General features: G+C 55.0%; 1 protein-coding gene across 1 annotated transcript in view; it reads right to left on the bottom strand.

Annotated features, from left to right (window-relative positions):
* The window catches only part of LOC119095250 (xylosyltransferase oxt), a 94,007-nt gene that overhangs the window by 43,773 nt on the left and 33,210 nt on the right, over window positions 1–17,024 (bottom strand). The window contains exon 8 of the mRNA XM_037218116.1: window positions 5,227–5,554. Coding sequence (XP_037074011.1) covers window positions 5,227–5,554 — 328 coding nt within the window. The remainder of the gene's footprint in view (window positions 1–5,226; window positions 5,555–17,024) is intronic.

The raw sequence follows: 17,024 nt of genomic DNA, 5'->3' as shown, positions 1-17,024 counted from the left end.
ATTGTGACAAACCATACTGAGACTGCGGTCAAATCGGACTCAACACACGAACGCAGTTGTGCGAAACTACATGCAGATGGTGATGATTCATGCATGAGCTGCATGTCGTCTGCGTATGACACTAGTTTACACGTAGTTGAAACATAACACTGGATGTCGTTGGTAAAGAAGATGAACGTCAGCGGTCCTACTATGCAATACAAGCAAATAGCCATAACGTATCTGGCACTAGGCATCACCTATACATGCGAATTATTTTCATCTATCTATCGTGCTGGATAAAGGCATGTGCCCGAAACATTACTGCATCATCTCTCCTTTCTCCTGGTTATCCGAGAGGAATAAGGCTAACAGTACTGTTTTGTCTGTAAGAATGCCCAGTCCAAAGGGGATCGGTGTTACCTAAAACACACAACATAGTGGTCCAGATAGTATCCAGACATGTGCCTGAAGTCTCTCAAAAAGATCTCAGGATCCCACAAACGCGGAACCCAATGGGATCCTTCATTAACCCATGATCCAGGCACATGGCTGGAAGCATCAGTCTTTTAAGACAGCGACGGCGAGGGTCCACCAGACTTAAGCCGAACTAAGGCGCAGGCCACGCAGAAACCGTGAAAACGCAGTCGCTGAGCCGTCCAGTCGCCGTCCAAACCGAACCGGGAGTACACGAGCGTGCGCTAACGCCCTCCTCCTCCTCCTCCTCCCCCCGGTTCCTACAGCGGCCAAGTCCTTCCCACCCCTCACAGCAATAAACCCACATCGAAACGTCATTGCGACCGCCGAACCACTCCGAACAAACAGCCGCAGAAGCCACACAGCGCCGGTGGCACGGAAGCGGCTCACACTCACACACACCGAGCCGCCCAGCCGCCGCCCAGCACTCTAGCTCGGCTGCAATATCGCTGGCGCCAGCAGACCACGCTGGGGCCAGCATCACCAGCTACAGTGCTAAGGATGCACGTTGCCGGTGGTTGTGATACGAACAGCACGTAGTTAGCGTGATCTCAGTGCAATAGTCGCTGTGCATGTAACGATACATACTATGCCCTTACATGCTTGTGGCGCTCGCTTACACATTGTGCAGAATGTTAGACAACTGTTTTGCGGTCAAAGTCACGAACACCCGAATATGGCCGATCACACTCGAGGCACTCAGGCACACAAGGCAGCCGTCAGTCACACCGACGGACACTCATGGCGGCGTATACACAACAGGACAGGCATTCAGGGCGGTGGATACTCAGAACGGCGGACACTCAGAACGGCGAGCGCTAAAAACGGCGGACACTGAGAGTGGCATTTAGCGCGGCGGGCACTCAGAACAGTGAACACTCAGAGCGGCGGACACTTAGCGCGGCGGGCACTCAGAACAGTGAACACTCAGAGCGGCGGACACTTAGCGCGGCGGGCACTCAGAACAGTGAACACTCAGAGCGGCGGACACTTAGCGCGGCGGGCACTCAGAACGGCAGACACTCAAAGCGGCGGACACTCAAAGCGGTTATAACTCAGAGCGACAGAAACTCAGAACGGTGGACACTCAGAGCGGCACACTCAGAGCAGCGGGGGCTTAAGACAGCAACGAATCCTTTTTAAAAAAAGAATACTGGTAACGACACATACGCCGCATACGTCAACATGATGGTGGTAACCCCAAGTCTGCGATGCCACGCTCGTTGTCAAATGCAGGTTGAAACGTGACGGCCGGCCCGCTTCAATACCAGCGAATCAGAGGTGAAAAACGGCACTTTTGGACTCCATTTTAACTATTCCCAAAACGTCAATTCGTCACGCCCACATGACTAACGATATCCAGATTCCACATCACGGTGGCTGAAGCAGCAGAAGGGCCTTCGCACGTCTGTTCCCGCATGGCTCCGCCAATTCTCGTGACCGCGTTTGATGTCGAAGTCGTCGTCGTCCGTCGTCGTCCAAACGTCGAAGACCTAGGACAGCTTATGTGGATCCGCAGTTAACACCATTTCTCACATCCTGGGGAGCAGGGCCGAACCGGCCGAGCGTGCGTGTGCGCGTGTGTCATTAGGCTTTACGAGGCAGTAAGCTGCTGAGGCTATATGGCGTCGCCTGCCTCTCACCCTGGCAGGAAGGGCGGACACGGCGGGGAATCGAACCCCGTACCTCTGGTTTCCCAGACGCGCAACATAACCGCTGCCCTACCGGTAACCCGTTCCAATAACCGCTGCCCTACCGGTAACCCGTTCCAATAACCGCTGCCCTACCGGTAACCCGTTCCAATCATTGAGATAAATCGGCGGCTCTGGCGACGGCTTCCATGATGTACCTTAATGCGAGGAAGACCGAGAATTACGGCCGGTGAGGAAACCACTTCGCCAATTCTGTGGAACAATGGGCGTTTTGCGTCCAACTGTAGCGACCGACAACGGGGGGCCCCCAGCGGACCGGGTTTAACGGCTCATCCAGGTAACTGACGGCAGCTTAAAGCAGGCTCCATACGGAAAAGCGCCTCCATTAATTAATTAGGCAGCCGAGCCCAAAGTCGGCGGCCGCCGGCACCGAAACCGCCGAGCACCAAACAACTTCCAGCCGCTTTCCGCTTTAATCCCGTCCTCTCCCAGACCTTTTCTTCCGGCGGTTTCCAGCAAAAGCAAGCGTCTCGGGAGTTCCGGTTGAATTAATCCAACCGACACACGCCGCCGGCCGACTGCAGGGGTGTCCGACCCGCCGCCGGCCGACTGCAGGGGTGTTCGGCCCGCCACCGGCCGCGGCCGGAGCGTCGATCACCCCCGCGCGCCTTACGGTCGCCGGGTAAAGCCGGGCACCGGCTCGTGACGAGGCGACCAAGCACGGAGGCCGGGGGCGCTGGAGCGGCGGGGACCGCGCGGGCCTCCGCCGAGCGTCGGCTCGCCAGGCACCCGGTCCGGTGCGGCCGCCTGGCCGCCGCCGGCTTCGCCCGTGACGCTGCCCGCCCGACGGCAGCCGATAGCCGTGAAGCCATCGCTGCGGCCATCGCACACTATCGGGGGCGGCGGCGTCCGGGCGGAAAGGGGCGGGCTGTGGCTGCGAGCCAGACGAGCGGCCATCAGCCACGATAGCCGGCCCATCCATCGCATGCGACGGCGACAGACGTGCGTGCGGCTCGGTTCCGCGTGGGCAGCTGGCGGGATGCGGCGACGACGCGAGCGGACGACACCAGCCGGCGGCGACACCGGAAAATGGGGCGGCGGTGTGGTCGCCATAATCTACAGCGGAAGCAGAGGTCCGTGTTTCGGGAGGCGAAATAAAAAGGTGAATCCAATAAAAAAAGACAACACGCATGTATTTATTCCCATTGATCGGCACTGAAGACCGGAAGTTTATATCACCGGATGCTGATCGAACACCCGGTAATGCAGTACGATGGTATCCGTATTAATTCGCGGCGCATATCTCACCCTTATTCAAATCTTTCAGTGAACCATGCTGGCGTGGCAAACCAACCATCACCGACAAATATCAGCGGCAGTTTGTGCACGCGCCGCAGGCTCGCCGCCGCCGCCGTTGCGACAGTCGGCCGCAGCCGCAAGGAAGACGGACGACCGTCGTGGGACATCTCCACGGTCTCTACGCGACCATTATCGGTAGCGGACGGTCGTAGCCCCCCCCCCCCCTCCCCCCCCCCCGCCGCCGGTGTGTATTACTTCCGATGTGGCCAGGCCAGCCCACTTGCATGAGGGGGGAGGGGCGCTCAGGGATAAGAGCATGCCAGTAACCGGCACCGCTGTTCGGAGAGAGGACAGCACGTCGGTAGCCGGTGCCGGTCGGCGCAAAGGTCGGTGCAAGGAAGGTCGGTGCAAACCATAGCAGATCGGTCCAAGTACGGTATTGGGACATGGTCTTCTACGTAACTGGTTTACGGGCATAGGAAGTAACTCTCCAACCATTTGTTCTACAATTTTACTGTAAAATGTAAATGTAATTTGCTGCTACTGTAAACTTGTACTGTCCACGCCAGGACCCCCGCAAAAAATATCCGGCAGTTCGTCCATGATGGATCTGCCCGGAAGCTTGGCCACGTTCATCGCAGGGTCAGACGGACACTGGTCGCTGATTTAAGACTGCTGGCGTCGGATGGCCTTGACGGTGGGGGCGGCTTGTCACGAAGAGCGCACGTGAGATGCCTGCCGTTCTGTACGAGGGGGGGGGGGGGAACAATACGCGGTCACTGATTCAGGGCTTCACAATGCCACCTCGCAAATGAGGGCAACATCAAAGTTCGCAGTGGAGGATCAAGAGCCCGCCGGTTCTTGTCCTGTTGTACTTCGCGTACTTCATGTCCTGTTGCTGTCTGGGGGGAATTGTTGGACGGTACCACTTCCGGTGTTATTGCACCACACGACGAAATGCGGGGTCTCAGGGAGTTCCACGACTCCGTTTTAGGACCTGGTATTGTCGGGCGCAAATATTCGGCATATTTTGATGGAGTCCGAGGTCTGTACACACCAAACACTGACCGATAACCCGTAAAAGCCCATGCACGTTAAAATGGTTGCGTGTTCTTGAGCTCAGCCGCAGAACTAGCCTCCAAATAGATCATATTAAAAAAAAAAAACTGGGCGATGTGAGACAACGGCCAAGGCAACAGACTAAGGCAACGATCATGAGTTGGCATCGTTGATTGGTGATATCTAATATTTGCTGGGGTCCAACTCTGACAGAAGCCGTCCATCTGTTTAGACGAAGCCATTCAGCCATTACAGGCAATCAATCTGTAATCAAACCGTATATTTTCTGAACTTGACGTGAACAGTCAGCCAAGTGTCATAAGCATCCATGTTACTGTAATAAGTCCCAGCTATGCGGAAGTCAACACGTGCTCAATTTGGCTCACACTTAGTTGCATACCGTTTCGCGAGCGTCCTATTATCTCTTCACCCAATGTCTGGACGTCTCTCTCCCCCGTCATCCGTCACAAACGTCCCCCTTCTCTCCCTCTTCCCGATGTAAAGACGACTTCCTCTCTCCCTCCCGAACACATCCAACGTCTTCCTCACTCCCTCCCCAGCGTATGAACATCTTCGCTCGCCCTCCCAAACATGAGAGTCTTGTTCTCTCCCCACAGGACTCATCAAGCTCGCGACCTGGACCCATCAAGGTTCCCGCCCTCCCCAGCGCGCCGACGCCGTCTCCGTCGCCGTCTCCGTCTCCGTCTCCGTCTCCGTCTCCGCACCTTCCCGCCGCCCGTCGCCGTTCCCCGTCACTCACCATGGTGCGGGCAGTAGTTGGGCAGCCGGACCGGGTAGGCAGTGCCCTCGCGCAGCCGGCACGCGAACTCCACCAGCTCGCGCCGGCACGGCTCGCTCTCGGCGCGCAGCACGGCCGAGACCACCTCGCGCGTCTCGAGCGCGCAGCGCGGCTCGAAGCCCAGCAGCGCCGCGTCCAGCCGGCTCACGTTGGCGAACCGTTCGCGCTGCTTGAGCGGCGTCAGCTGGTTGTGCTGCGCCTTCTCCAGCTGGGCGAGCAGGGCGGCGCCGGCGCCACTCTCCGGCTCCGGCGAGGAGGCCAGGCTCCGCCGCGCCACCCGCGCCGCCTCCTGCCGGCAGGGCACAGGGTGAGTGGGCATTGCCGGGAGCGCGCGTCGATGAGCGGCGACCGGGCACTCATCTCTCTTGATTCGGCCTTGACCTGAATTCGATCCGGATGGCTCCTGCTTGATCAGGTTGTGAACCACGGCAACGGCAAACTGTCGGGCTGTTCGTCAACGCGTGCCGCCGCTTTCTGGTGGCGTCGTTAGCGGCGCAATCATTACGCACTGGGTTGTTTGTCAATTCACGCGAATAATGAGATCGTTACTGTTGCTGGCATCGCCGCCTCCGCGTGGAAAGCGGAGTTACGTTAAAAAAAACTTACACGGGTGGGCACTGATCCTTCACCGCTGATAAAGAGCCATCTGCCTTGACAGATCGGTCGCTTATGTCGCCAGTTTGCGAAAGGCCGGACTTATTTAGTCATCGGTGTCCCGGCTAGAGGCGCCGTTTTCTGGAAGTCCTTTCCCAAAGTCCAGGCCAAAGTTCAAGCATAAACCAGCTGTCCGTCCGGAATGTGTCCAGAAAATCAGCTTATCCAAAAAATGTCATTTTGACGACATCATTTTTGTCATCAAAGCGGAAGCCGTACAACAACGATTCAAAACTGGTGCGACTTAGGAATTTTGGGAAAAGTGCGTTCCCATCCCAGTTCATAAGTCTCATAAACTAAAGAACATAGGGCGGTGTAGAGCTTCCTCAGATTTGGGTCTTAGGTTTAGGTCTTAGGTCCAGATTTCTATTTCATGTTTCAAAACGAATTATTTTCTAGCGTCCTCTATCAACAGCTTGTTATATTCCACAAACACGTCGTTTTGAACAAAAATATATCGGCTCTTTAAAAAATCTGCAGATTTTTACCCCATCTGTCCATCTTTCAAGCGCGACTTTTTCGGATTCTTTTAACTTTTTTGAAAATTATTTACTAAAAAAAGGAATCTAATCGGCACCTCTAGCCGCAGCGAGTCGCGCCATTTGCAGCGCGGGAACGGCAACACGACCCGCGATTTCGAGCAACACGACCCGCGGCAACACAACTGCGCGTCGCGCTTTCCGTTTGCATGGCAACTGCATCACGGTACAACGGTGAACCCAAACATAGCTGGCCCACATTCGGGAGTTATGATGCTGATTATTTGGTCCGCGGGCAGGCCTCAACCACGTGGTCACGAGGCGCGTATCATAAAAAAATCGTTAGTCTCAGATTGTGGCTGAGACCCACGCGAACATCTGCAGCTTTGAGCCTATTGACACATAGCAAATGTCGTGGCCTCATGCGCCCTAAGGTTGTCGCTGCGGGCACGTTCGTTCCATATTGCAGCTGCAAAATTCTCACACTCATACCACGTGAAGTCACTTGGCACATGCCATGTGCCCAGACGGCTTGCGGGCAGCAGGGACGGGTGCACGGGGGAGCCGGCAGCACGGACGGGTGCAAATGGGGGAGCCGGCAGCACGAACCGGTGCACGGGGGAGCCGGCAGCACGGACGGGTGCAAATGGGGGAGCCGGCAGCACGGACGGGTGCACGGGGGAGCCGGCAGCACGGACGGGTGCAAATGGGGGAGCCAGCAGCACGAACGAGTGCACGGGGAGCCGGCAGCACGGACGGGTGCACAGGGGAGTCGGCAGCACGGACGGGTGCACGGGGAGCCGGCCGCACGGACGGGTGCACGGGGGAATCGGCAGCACGGACGGGTGCACGGGGGAACCGGCAGCACGGACGGGTGCACGGGGGAACCGGCAGCACGGACGGGTGCACGGGGAGCCGGCAGCACGGACGGGTGCACAGGGGAGTCGGCAGCACGGACGGGTGCACGGGGAGCCGGCCGCACGGACGGGTGCACGGGGGAACCGGCAGCACGAACGGGTGCACGGGGGAACCGGCAGCATGAACGGGTGCACGGGGGAACCGGCAGCACGAACGGGTGCACGGGGAGCCGGCCGCACGGACATTGGGGAACACGGACACACGACGGGTGGACGGGGGAGGGCCCTCCATGACGTCAGCACTCAAGTAACGACGCATGGCGTCTTGCGCTGCATACACAGAATATCTAGGGCGCAGCACGCGCAGAGCGAGGCTGAGACAGTCCCTTACATCATCGAGCGACGGCTTCGCCAATGGAGATGGGCAACGTCCAGTAGTGTGCTGTCTTTGGGCCAAGTGTACATTCGGGCGCCCGGCTTCTGCGTGAATTGGGTGCAGTCGGAATGAACTTCGGAAGCAACCAAGTTTTGGCGGAGTCGGTGTGGAATAGATTCTTCAAACGATTGAGGTAGTCGGGTTCAAATCAGAACTTTATGGAATTTTTTGATAAGTTGGCCTCAGGAGAACACGACTGGAAAATACGTCATAACGGTCACCTGAATTTATAAATGGACCAAAAATATAGTTCATGAAGTAACCCGCTCTTGTTCTGGCAGTTCGCACTACTGAAAATTGCACACCTACTTATCCCTGACTCATTACCAGAATATATCTTATACAGGCTTGCCGGCTGCCAGCACACGGCGCTTTCGCGTGTTTTCTCGCCACAAAAACTGGCAATGTTCTCGGACCGCATTTTCCGAATTCCAAACCGCCGTCGGCCGGAGCCGCACGACGTCCGCGGAGTCGCTCAACTTCAACGCCGCAGGCGCTCAAGTAGATTGCACTCATGCTGTGTCAGCCGCGAGTCACGGGGCGTTCGCAGGGTCCGGGACCGGACTGACTCCCGACTCCGACTCCACGTACGGAGAGTCAAATCCAAAATCGATTCCACCGCCTGGAGGCTGAGTACACTGAGCATCGGGTATACCCGACAGCCAACTGCATCGCCTAATGAGCTGCTCAGTGTTCGGCTAATAGCGTCAGTCGGGGGTCCAGCGTTGTCCATCGACGGCAGCGTTGCCAATGTCACAAAGCGATCCAGTTATACCAGGCTCGGGCACAGCGAGCACATTGGTCGTCACTACTGTCTGTGGATCTTCAGCAACCCCTGATGTGACAGACCCGATAAATGGCCTCAGGGAAGATCTACTGGCAACGGCAAAAGGAGGGTAACAGACGGATGGATACACGAATTCGCTTGGTTCCGACGGTATCGTGATAAGACCAAATATAGGCCCTTTTTGCACGATTTCTGGTGATAGAAACGCATATGCATCGGCCTCATACTGGGTTGTTGAACCACCGCACCGCATGGCTCTGGGGATGCGGGTCACTGCAGTGCTGAATGGATGAATGTTGCTGGATGTCGCTGAAACGCCCTGGATAGGCCAATCAGGCGTTGCGTTCGCTGATTTCGCACACTTAGTCATAACCAGACGAGCTGTTCGACGCACAGTGTTTGAAGCCACGGCGAGGAGTCCACAGCGTCTTCAACGTGTCGGTAAGCAGAGTACTGCGCGACGGACTGCGCCCGCGGTCTGTGCCCGGAGTCTGCCCGTGGTGCCCGGAGTGCCCAGAGTCTGTCCGCGGTCTGCGGCACGGACTGTGCCCGCCCGACTGAATTCCTACCACAGAAATGTTACATTCGAAGGGATTCCACCCAACGAATTGAATGGATCGGATAACCATAAAATAACCATAAAACAGATGCGTTCGGCGGGTTTCTGCAGATCAAGCTTTCGAGAAAACCGACGGCAGGCTAACATGGGATGGATTCCCTTTGAAAAATGAGTTCATTCTTACCCCGCCGGGGGCACCTCTCGATACCTTCCGTCGGAGAAAAGCTTCTTTAAGAGAGAGCGCACTGACGAAGAGAGAGGAGGCCTTGACCCACAGCCTGAGGGACGAGAGAGGTGATTCACCTGCTTCCGTTTGGCGGTGGCAGTTGGAGCAGCCTCACGGATCGAACGGATCGATAGCATCCAGTAACCAGTGACGATAAGCCGCTGCTGTGGTGAACACGCTGATATTCAATAAGCGGAGACCATATAACATGGAGCTGCTGCAGGCAATAATTCCGAGCTGGCCTCACCAACTGGAACATTTGCTATGTCTGGCGCATAATTGCTGTCCACGAGCAACGAACCTGCACGTCATTTTGAACGGAATCCCAAAACAAGTCTGCTCCAATAACTTTGCCGTGCTTCCTGACCAAACCGACGGAAGGCTATTCAGCATCCCTTAATGCAAAGTACCCAGGCATTGCGTCCAATCTCTATGTGCAGTTCCCTTCGCGCGCTCAACGGTCGCCAACTCCAAGGGTCTTGGTCACCATCAGGGTCTCCAACGGACAAAAGTCGCCAGCGCTGTGAAACTGGCAACGAAACCTGATTACATCGATAGAAAACATATCTCTGATGTTCCTTACCTATACATCACGGGCTTTTCCGCCGTGAAGGTTTTTGAAGCTCAGTTGTTGTGCGTAGATGCAATCTGGAATATAACTCGCGGCGAAAACGACACGGTTGTATTGCGGCAGTTGAACTAAAGTCCACAGCTATGTATCCTTGAATCTCTACCGAAATTTTCAAAACCGACACCCACCCACACCGACACCCCCCCCCACACACGTGCACCCCCCCCCCCCCCCATATATATATATATATATATATATATGTATGTACAGACATGTGATATATATATATATATATATATATATATATATATATATATATATATATATGTGTGTGTGTGTTAATACAGATAGACAGATAGATGGATAGACAGATAGCGTCAGGTGTGGCTAGGTTGACATTGGTCGGTGCGGGTAATGGATGGACACGGCTTGGCTGGTGATGGATGTACAGCGGGCTCCAAGCAATTTCACCGCCCCAGACAGTCATTACAACCCGAAACACAAGGGTGAACAGCAGCTCATCTTCCCCATAATTTCCAATTCAGTGCTCTTAAATATACATCAGGCCGCCCCCTTTCCCCCGGGAGTGCTCAAACTGGCCTTCCTATCAGTGAAATCACCTGAAGGAAAGCCAGCCTCCAGCAAAGATACCAACTGAGAAAAAATATCACAAGAAACGGCCGGGGTGTGCAGCGTTAATTGTCCCCGTGTTGTTACTTTCAAGGATTTCAAAATATAAGGGAGCTGCGGGGAATGCGGCCCCTCACTGTCAGGTAACGTCTCCGTCTCTAACCACGCACAGTTGCATCCGCTGCTCTGTCATCATCCGCGCGCCCAAACCGTCTCCGCTCCACAACCACACACAAAAACCGGTGAGCCACTTCCGCCAGCAACGGTCGCGCCCGCCCGCGGTATTGGTCCCGCTCCCTCAGAAGGCGCTGACGTAAGTCAGATCTGCCGCCCGCCGGCCGCGTCTCCAGTACCTCCTCGTCCGGTCCGGTCCGGTCAGTCATCGCCGGCACACGAGCCCGCCCCCCCCCCCCCCCCTCTCCCCGCCGGCTGCGGACTGGTGAGATCGGCCTCCCCTCCCCCCGAGGCAGGACCCGGTCCAGCGGGCGACACGTACCGACGTCACGCCCAGCTTACGGCGTCACGAGGTTGACCGCGACGACTGCCACCGGTCGCCCGGGTCGGCGGTCCGGTCCGAGGCGGACCGCGGTTATCTCGCCGACGTAGCACGACGGCTCAGCAGGGACGTGGCGGCTGTCAGGCGGCGGCCTGGCCCGTCGCGGTCGCAGCACCACGCGACGCGCGGACCTCACTGAGTCGTCCGACGACAAAACAGACGTGTGAAGGCTTGTGCAGACATCTGTCATGATCGTCTGATGACCCGGCGTGCGTGTGACGGTCAAGGTCAGTGCCGTCGCGTCTTTTCAACACATATTCGCGTAAGTGCTCGGCGACCCGGTACCGATCCCATCCATGCAGCTGTTTTTCTGCTTGAGCTCATAAGTACGCCCGCCTAGACTGCACCAGCGATCCCCAAGATCCGTGCGGATATCCGGTCGGGCCCCTGGGCAGATCCGCAACGAGCTCCATATGGATCCGGACGCCGACCCGTCCGGAAATGCGCCCTGGTCCGGATAGATCAACCGGGCGATCCGTCCGGCGGCCCAGCGCGACCCGCGCTGACCGGGCCACCAGGCGGGCCGGGCGACAGCTCCGCACGCGACAGACCGGCTGACGGCGCTGCCGTGCTGCAGGAGCACCGACAGCGCGTGAGAACGGCACCGCCGGCGGGGCCGCAGCAGCCGAGGTGCGCCGGCCGTCACCGGGCGCGCGGACTCGGCCGCCGCTAACGGTCCGGCGCGGCCGGCGCGGCCGGCGCGGCCGGCGCGCGCCCGACTGCAAGTCACGACGGCCGAGGGAGCCGCGCGAGAGGCGAGGCACGCATGCCGCGCGTGCTCCGTACGCGTCAGCTGGCGGCCGCGCCGGCGGCGCTGCCCTGCCCCCGTCGTAATCTCACGGGCCGATCGCAGCGGGTCAGGCGCGGGCTGGCGTCGCACGGTCGAGGCATGAGGTGCGGAGGTCTGCGGCAGGGGCGGGGCGGGCTCCACAAGGTGCCGTGCGTCACAGGGCGCCGGCAGCGGACGCCGCCGCAGACTTGAATCGAGCCGAATTGGACCGGATCCGGCCCGACAGCATGAAATGGAAAACTCTGGCCAAGTTGTCTCAAAGTTGGCTGACAGCCACCTGCCCCCCCCCCCCCCCTCTCCCTCTCCCGGCGCTCCAGCTGCCTTTCGGCCTCCTACTGGTCGCAGGTCACCACAGCCGATCCCGCGCTGTTATGCATGACATAACCGGACCCGGTCGCCGCCCGGCTGCCGCCACCTAGCGGCGACACACTGCGATCGCAGCCCGAGACGCCGGGCCGTGGCGACGCGTCGCGGCCGCGGCCGCCGGTGCGGCGGGTCCAGGGACGCGAGAGTCCGGGCGCCGCCGAGTCCCGATGCTGACAATTGCCGGGCGGTGAACACGACCTCCAGCCCTAATGATCCCAGAGGGCTCACCGGAACACGGAGGGAGCTGTTCAGAATGGGCCTGCTCGGGCGCCGGTGGGAGGCCATCTAACGCCGTGTGGCGTACACGGAACGTGGTCATCTAGGCAGGCCATAGTCTAGGCGTGTGTTTATGGTTGGCAGCTCGTCCTGCAGTGTCATGCCCCGTTGCGAAACTGCAGTGAAAGAAGGTTTGCAAAAACAAAAAATATCGCGCCTAAAGGAACATCGTAATGTATTGTATTATGTTGTACAATCACAGCATAAATAAGTCTATTCCCGCTCCAATGCACCTTATTTCTCAAAGGCAAATCTTGAAAACTTAAGACTGATCGCCGGTCCATTGGTTCGACGGCGTGGTGTGACGCATGACCGGAATGGAAGTGAGCTAAAGAGGCTGCTGTGCGGTCCGCTTTGTTTGCATATCAGGCGTTTGGGTGTTAGAATTCAGAATATTCAGATGCATCCATCTCCACCCGGTTTTAATTCGGGAAGATATAAGAATAAAACCACGGAATCGGTTGCGATATTCTATTTTTAGTTTTAAAAAATCGGCGAAAACTTTTTGCTAAATCATAGATTTAGATAGATTAATTGATGCGGTCAACGCCGACGCCAAGCGTTGTTTGCTGCGGGAAGCCAGACACCGCTTTTCGATCGTGGCACCCCGGATCAACGGTGGAATGGCACGGCAAAACCTTAACGTGCCGCAACACTCGGCACCGCGCACCCTAACCGAGTGTAACACCCTCTGACGTCACCTGACATTTACGGCACCCGCTGCTACCGGTCGCAGTCTATGCCAGGCAGAGCCAAATAATGAGCAAATAAAGCAATTCGAACCGTCCACACCACATTACGCTAATTAGAATGCAGGCGCTCTAACCGAATGAGCTACTGGAACGGCCTACCAAAGGGAAGAGAAATATCAATTATTTTCGCGGACAAGCTCGGAGAAAAACATTGACGAAACCACATGTTTGGGATGAGGAAACAGGAACCATAGCAAAATCTGATCATCAATTTTTATAGAATTGTGCCTGGTTTCCGTGTGGAAAAGGCGAATGGACCATGGATATGAAATCTTTGCATGAAGCTGTTCTTTATAAGAAAACCTCAGTAGCATGGAATCCTATGCTGGCACGGCCAGTCGTGTATTGTAGTTGGCTGGAGCCAAAGTTGCATATACATCGGACATTTTGACTCAGTGATGTACGTCAATGATGTTTTCCATGCCTTAATTTAGACCACATGGTTCTGCAAGAGGTGTCGCGCCTCGCCAAACTCGGTTCATTATATAAAAAACTGCGTTGAGATGTGGTCACCATTTCTAAACGGAAGCTAGGCACAGTCATCTGCATAAAAACGGGTAATATGCTTGCGTTATGCTTCGTTGTTTTTCATTTTTATTATGTTGTTTTGTTACTTCGGAGGCGCCAATTTTTTCCTCAAATGCTGAAGCTTGTCTGCAAAATAACAACTGAATTATCCTTCCCTCCACTCTGCAGCCCGTCCAAATATCTGAGTTGGTTAGAGCTCCTGCATTCCGATTTACCTACTGGTGGCGTGGAGAGTTCTACTAGCTTTATGAGCTCGTGTTTTGGTCCTGCCCGGCATGTACTGCGGCCGATATCATCGGGTGCCGTAAAAGTCAGGGATGACGTCAGAGGCTCTAGAACCCAGGGCATAACGTGCGGTGCCAGGCGCCGCGGCGCGTTAAAGGGAGTGATCCACCTTTGTTTGGGGTTTTTAACCGTAAAAGCCATCTGGAATATCATTCGGTGCAGCTCATGGCTCTGTCATTCTTAAGGCTTGAGCCCCCCACCCCCAGCCCCCTAGTTTTTAAGTTACACGCCCGTGAAGATGTGCAGACTTTTTGGAGACTATTTCAAGGTCACCCAGGCATCTACGACTTTTAATATATAGGACAGTAAAAATACGTGGGTTGTCCTGTGTGACTTGCCTGACTTCGTAGCTGAGAACCATGAGAATAAGTAACCATGAGTCCTGCACTGGTAAAAAAAATCAGTGACAACCCAACCTCCAAGGTCCAGTGTTCTTAAAACGACCGGTGCAAACCAGGAATCCGGCCCATGACCTGATATAAAAAACTTGTGGGAACCAGGACCTAGGGCTTGGTTTTTCAAAGGAACCAGTGGGAGCCAGGATCAAGGTTTTTTATCGAAAAAAACAACAAGAAACATAATCATGGATCGTGGTTTGTAGAAAGCCCCCGGATCCTTGCTTGTCACAAGATCCAGCACGAACCCGGATCCGGGGCCTTGTCGAAGCAACCAGTGGGCACCAGGATTCAGAGTTTTCCTTTGTCGAAAGGACCAATAAGAACCAAGATCCTGGATATTAGTGTGTCTAAAGATACAGCAGGAACAAGGATCCAAGCTTTTGCTCTGCCAAAGAAACCAGAAGGAACCAGGAACCAAAAATGGGAACCAGGACCACGCCTAGTCTGCAGGCAAGCAATTAATGTGTCAACTATTATTAAGCGGTTACAGTGCGCGTCAATTATAAATAATAGCGTGACAAAAGTCCACGCGTGACAAAATGAAAACCTTTGTTGAACTGAATTTTAATTGAATTTTGTTAACAAAAATTTAAAATTTAAAAAATTTAAAAAAATTAAAAATTACAATTTACTTCAAAAAACTGTTAATAAAAATATGCGATTTCGTAACACGTGTCACGACTAACCAGCCGGCGGACGGACGCTGGCACAAATACCGTCGCCTTTCCGCTGCATACTGCCGGCACGAGACGAGGAAATGCTCTACACACAGCCGGTCCCCACATATATCGCGCTAAGGTGGGGCCTGGCGCGTCAGGGAGAGAGAGTGCGTTGCATACGTATGACCCAAGCGAAGTCCACAAGCGCGACTTCCTGGACTTTTGCGGAGAACGGACCCCCAGTTACTAGGCTCGGGCTTGATTTCCCTGAATGAGTGAAGATGCTGCTCAAATATTCTCAGCCACGCGTCGCGGACGCAAGTAGATATGCCCGAGTTGGGGTCTCAGCAGGTACGTAGCCTAACAGTAACCTCATCTCACACGCAGCAACCTCCGCTGCAGCGTGCGCTTTCTCATTGCCCAGAATTCCGACGTGACACATACATCCACATATCGGGATCCACGTAAACGTGGATCCCGATATACCGCCGATATCCACGTAAACGTGGATCCCGATATGACGGATCCACATTTATGTGATTAGGGTGTTGTTGCTGGTTAGCCGTTCCCGTTCGTCCAAATCGATCGAAAAATATGAGTGAGGTGGAGACGTAGAGAGTGATCCCCGCAGACAAGCGCACATCCAGCTCCTGTCGGGCCCTTGGATGCATCAGCACACCTTGGTAATGAGTCATGACACTGTAAGATCCGTTCCATCGCGTGCCTGAAACAAATCTTGCGGGGTTGCGCTTCCTTTACAGCACCGGAAAAGCTTCAAATCGTAATTTGGAGCCGCGCGTCGCCAAGGAGATGGAAGCTGAAGAATAAGTGGGTCGATCTTATTGGGCTTAATATCGGCTTCATCCCGCCAGTTCCGCACGCACAAATGGCACACTAGTTTAAGGGGGGGGGGGTGTTTTAGTGTTTCCACATCTATATGGGGTTTTGAAATGAAATTGCCATCCTGAATACCTTTTGGTGCTGTTCACGATCCTACCCTTCTTAAGACATTAGTCCATCTAGTGTCTGAGCTACACGCCCGCCAAAATGGGAAAAGGTGTATCGGGGAGAGCATTTCAAAGTCACCTCGGGATTCATGACGCCTTAATTTCACTCAAATCCTGCTATTCCATAAGCCATGCGACGAGCAAGGCAAAGACAAAAATATAATTGTCGAGGCGTTCATGTCTGGCGTTCGTGAGCGCGATTTACAGATACCACGACTGTCCATTAGTTCTCAATCAATGCTGTGCAAGGTACGATGTCGTAATCAAACTATGACGCACTGAAGAGTTTATTTATCAAATAGAGCACTGCACTGTCTAGAGGAGCCTTTTCTACTTAAAAGTACATTATCAGTTATAAGTGAGCTCGTTTCATCACATCTGATGCTTGCTTCACTATCTTCAAATGTGAAACATTCCTTTATCGCAGGGAAAGTTCCGCCGCACCGACACACTGCACTCCCAATATTTCTTCACGCTAAAAGTTTCGTCTTTATGCTGTAATGTTTGGAGTAGTTTCGGGTTTACGACGGACAGGACGGAAGGCGACAACCACGTAGTGCACTTTCAATGCGGCAGTTTTTTCTCCACAGCGCTTACAGCCGAAGGCAAAGGAAAAGGGGAAATACTTCAGTTGCCCCAGACCTCCATACACCACATGTTCAAGAACTACTACAGCAGGACTCTTCAACTAGCACCGCACTGTGGGTCCCGTACCATACCGTCAATACCTCCCCGGCGCAGTCGACTGGAGTCCCGTTCGTAACCTCTCCCATCCCCGTAAGTTGTTCGACAGTTTCGAATGGAGTGCCGTATGGCGCTTGGCTTGACCGTGACAGCCCAACATCGAAACAGGTCAACAACCCACCCAAGGTGCCACTGTTGTTATATCATGTCATTTAACCTCGTTTGTAACATCCCTTGGCATTTCCGCCATCCGAATTTG

Source organism: Pollicipes pollicipes, unplaced genomic scaffold (assembly GCF_011947565.3).
Source record: "Pollicipes pollicipes isolate AB1234 unplaced genomic scaffold, Ppol_2.1 Scaffold_4219;HRSCAF=4965_pilon_pilon_pilon, whole genome shotgun sequence".
NCBI lineage: Eukaryota > Metazoa > Arthropoda > Thecostraca > Pollicipedomorpha > Pollicipedidae > Pollicipes > Pollicipes pollicipes.
Note: the sequence above shows the minus strand (reverse complement) of the source record. Positions and strands in the feature narration are given on the sequence as shown.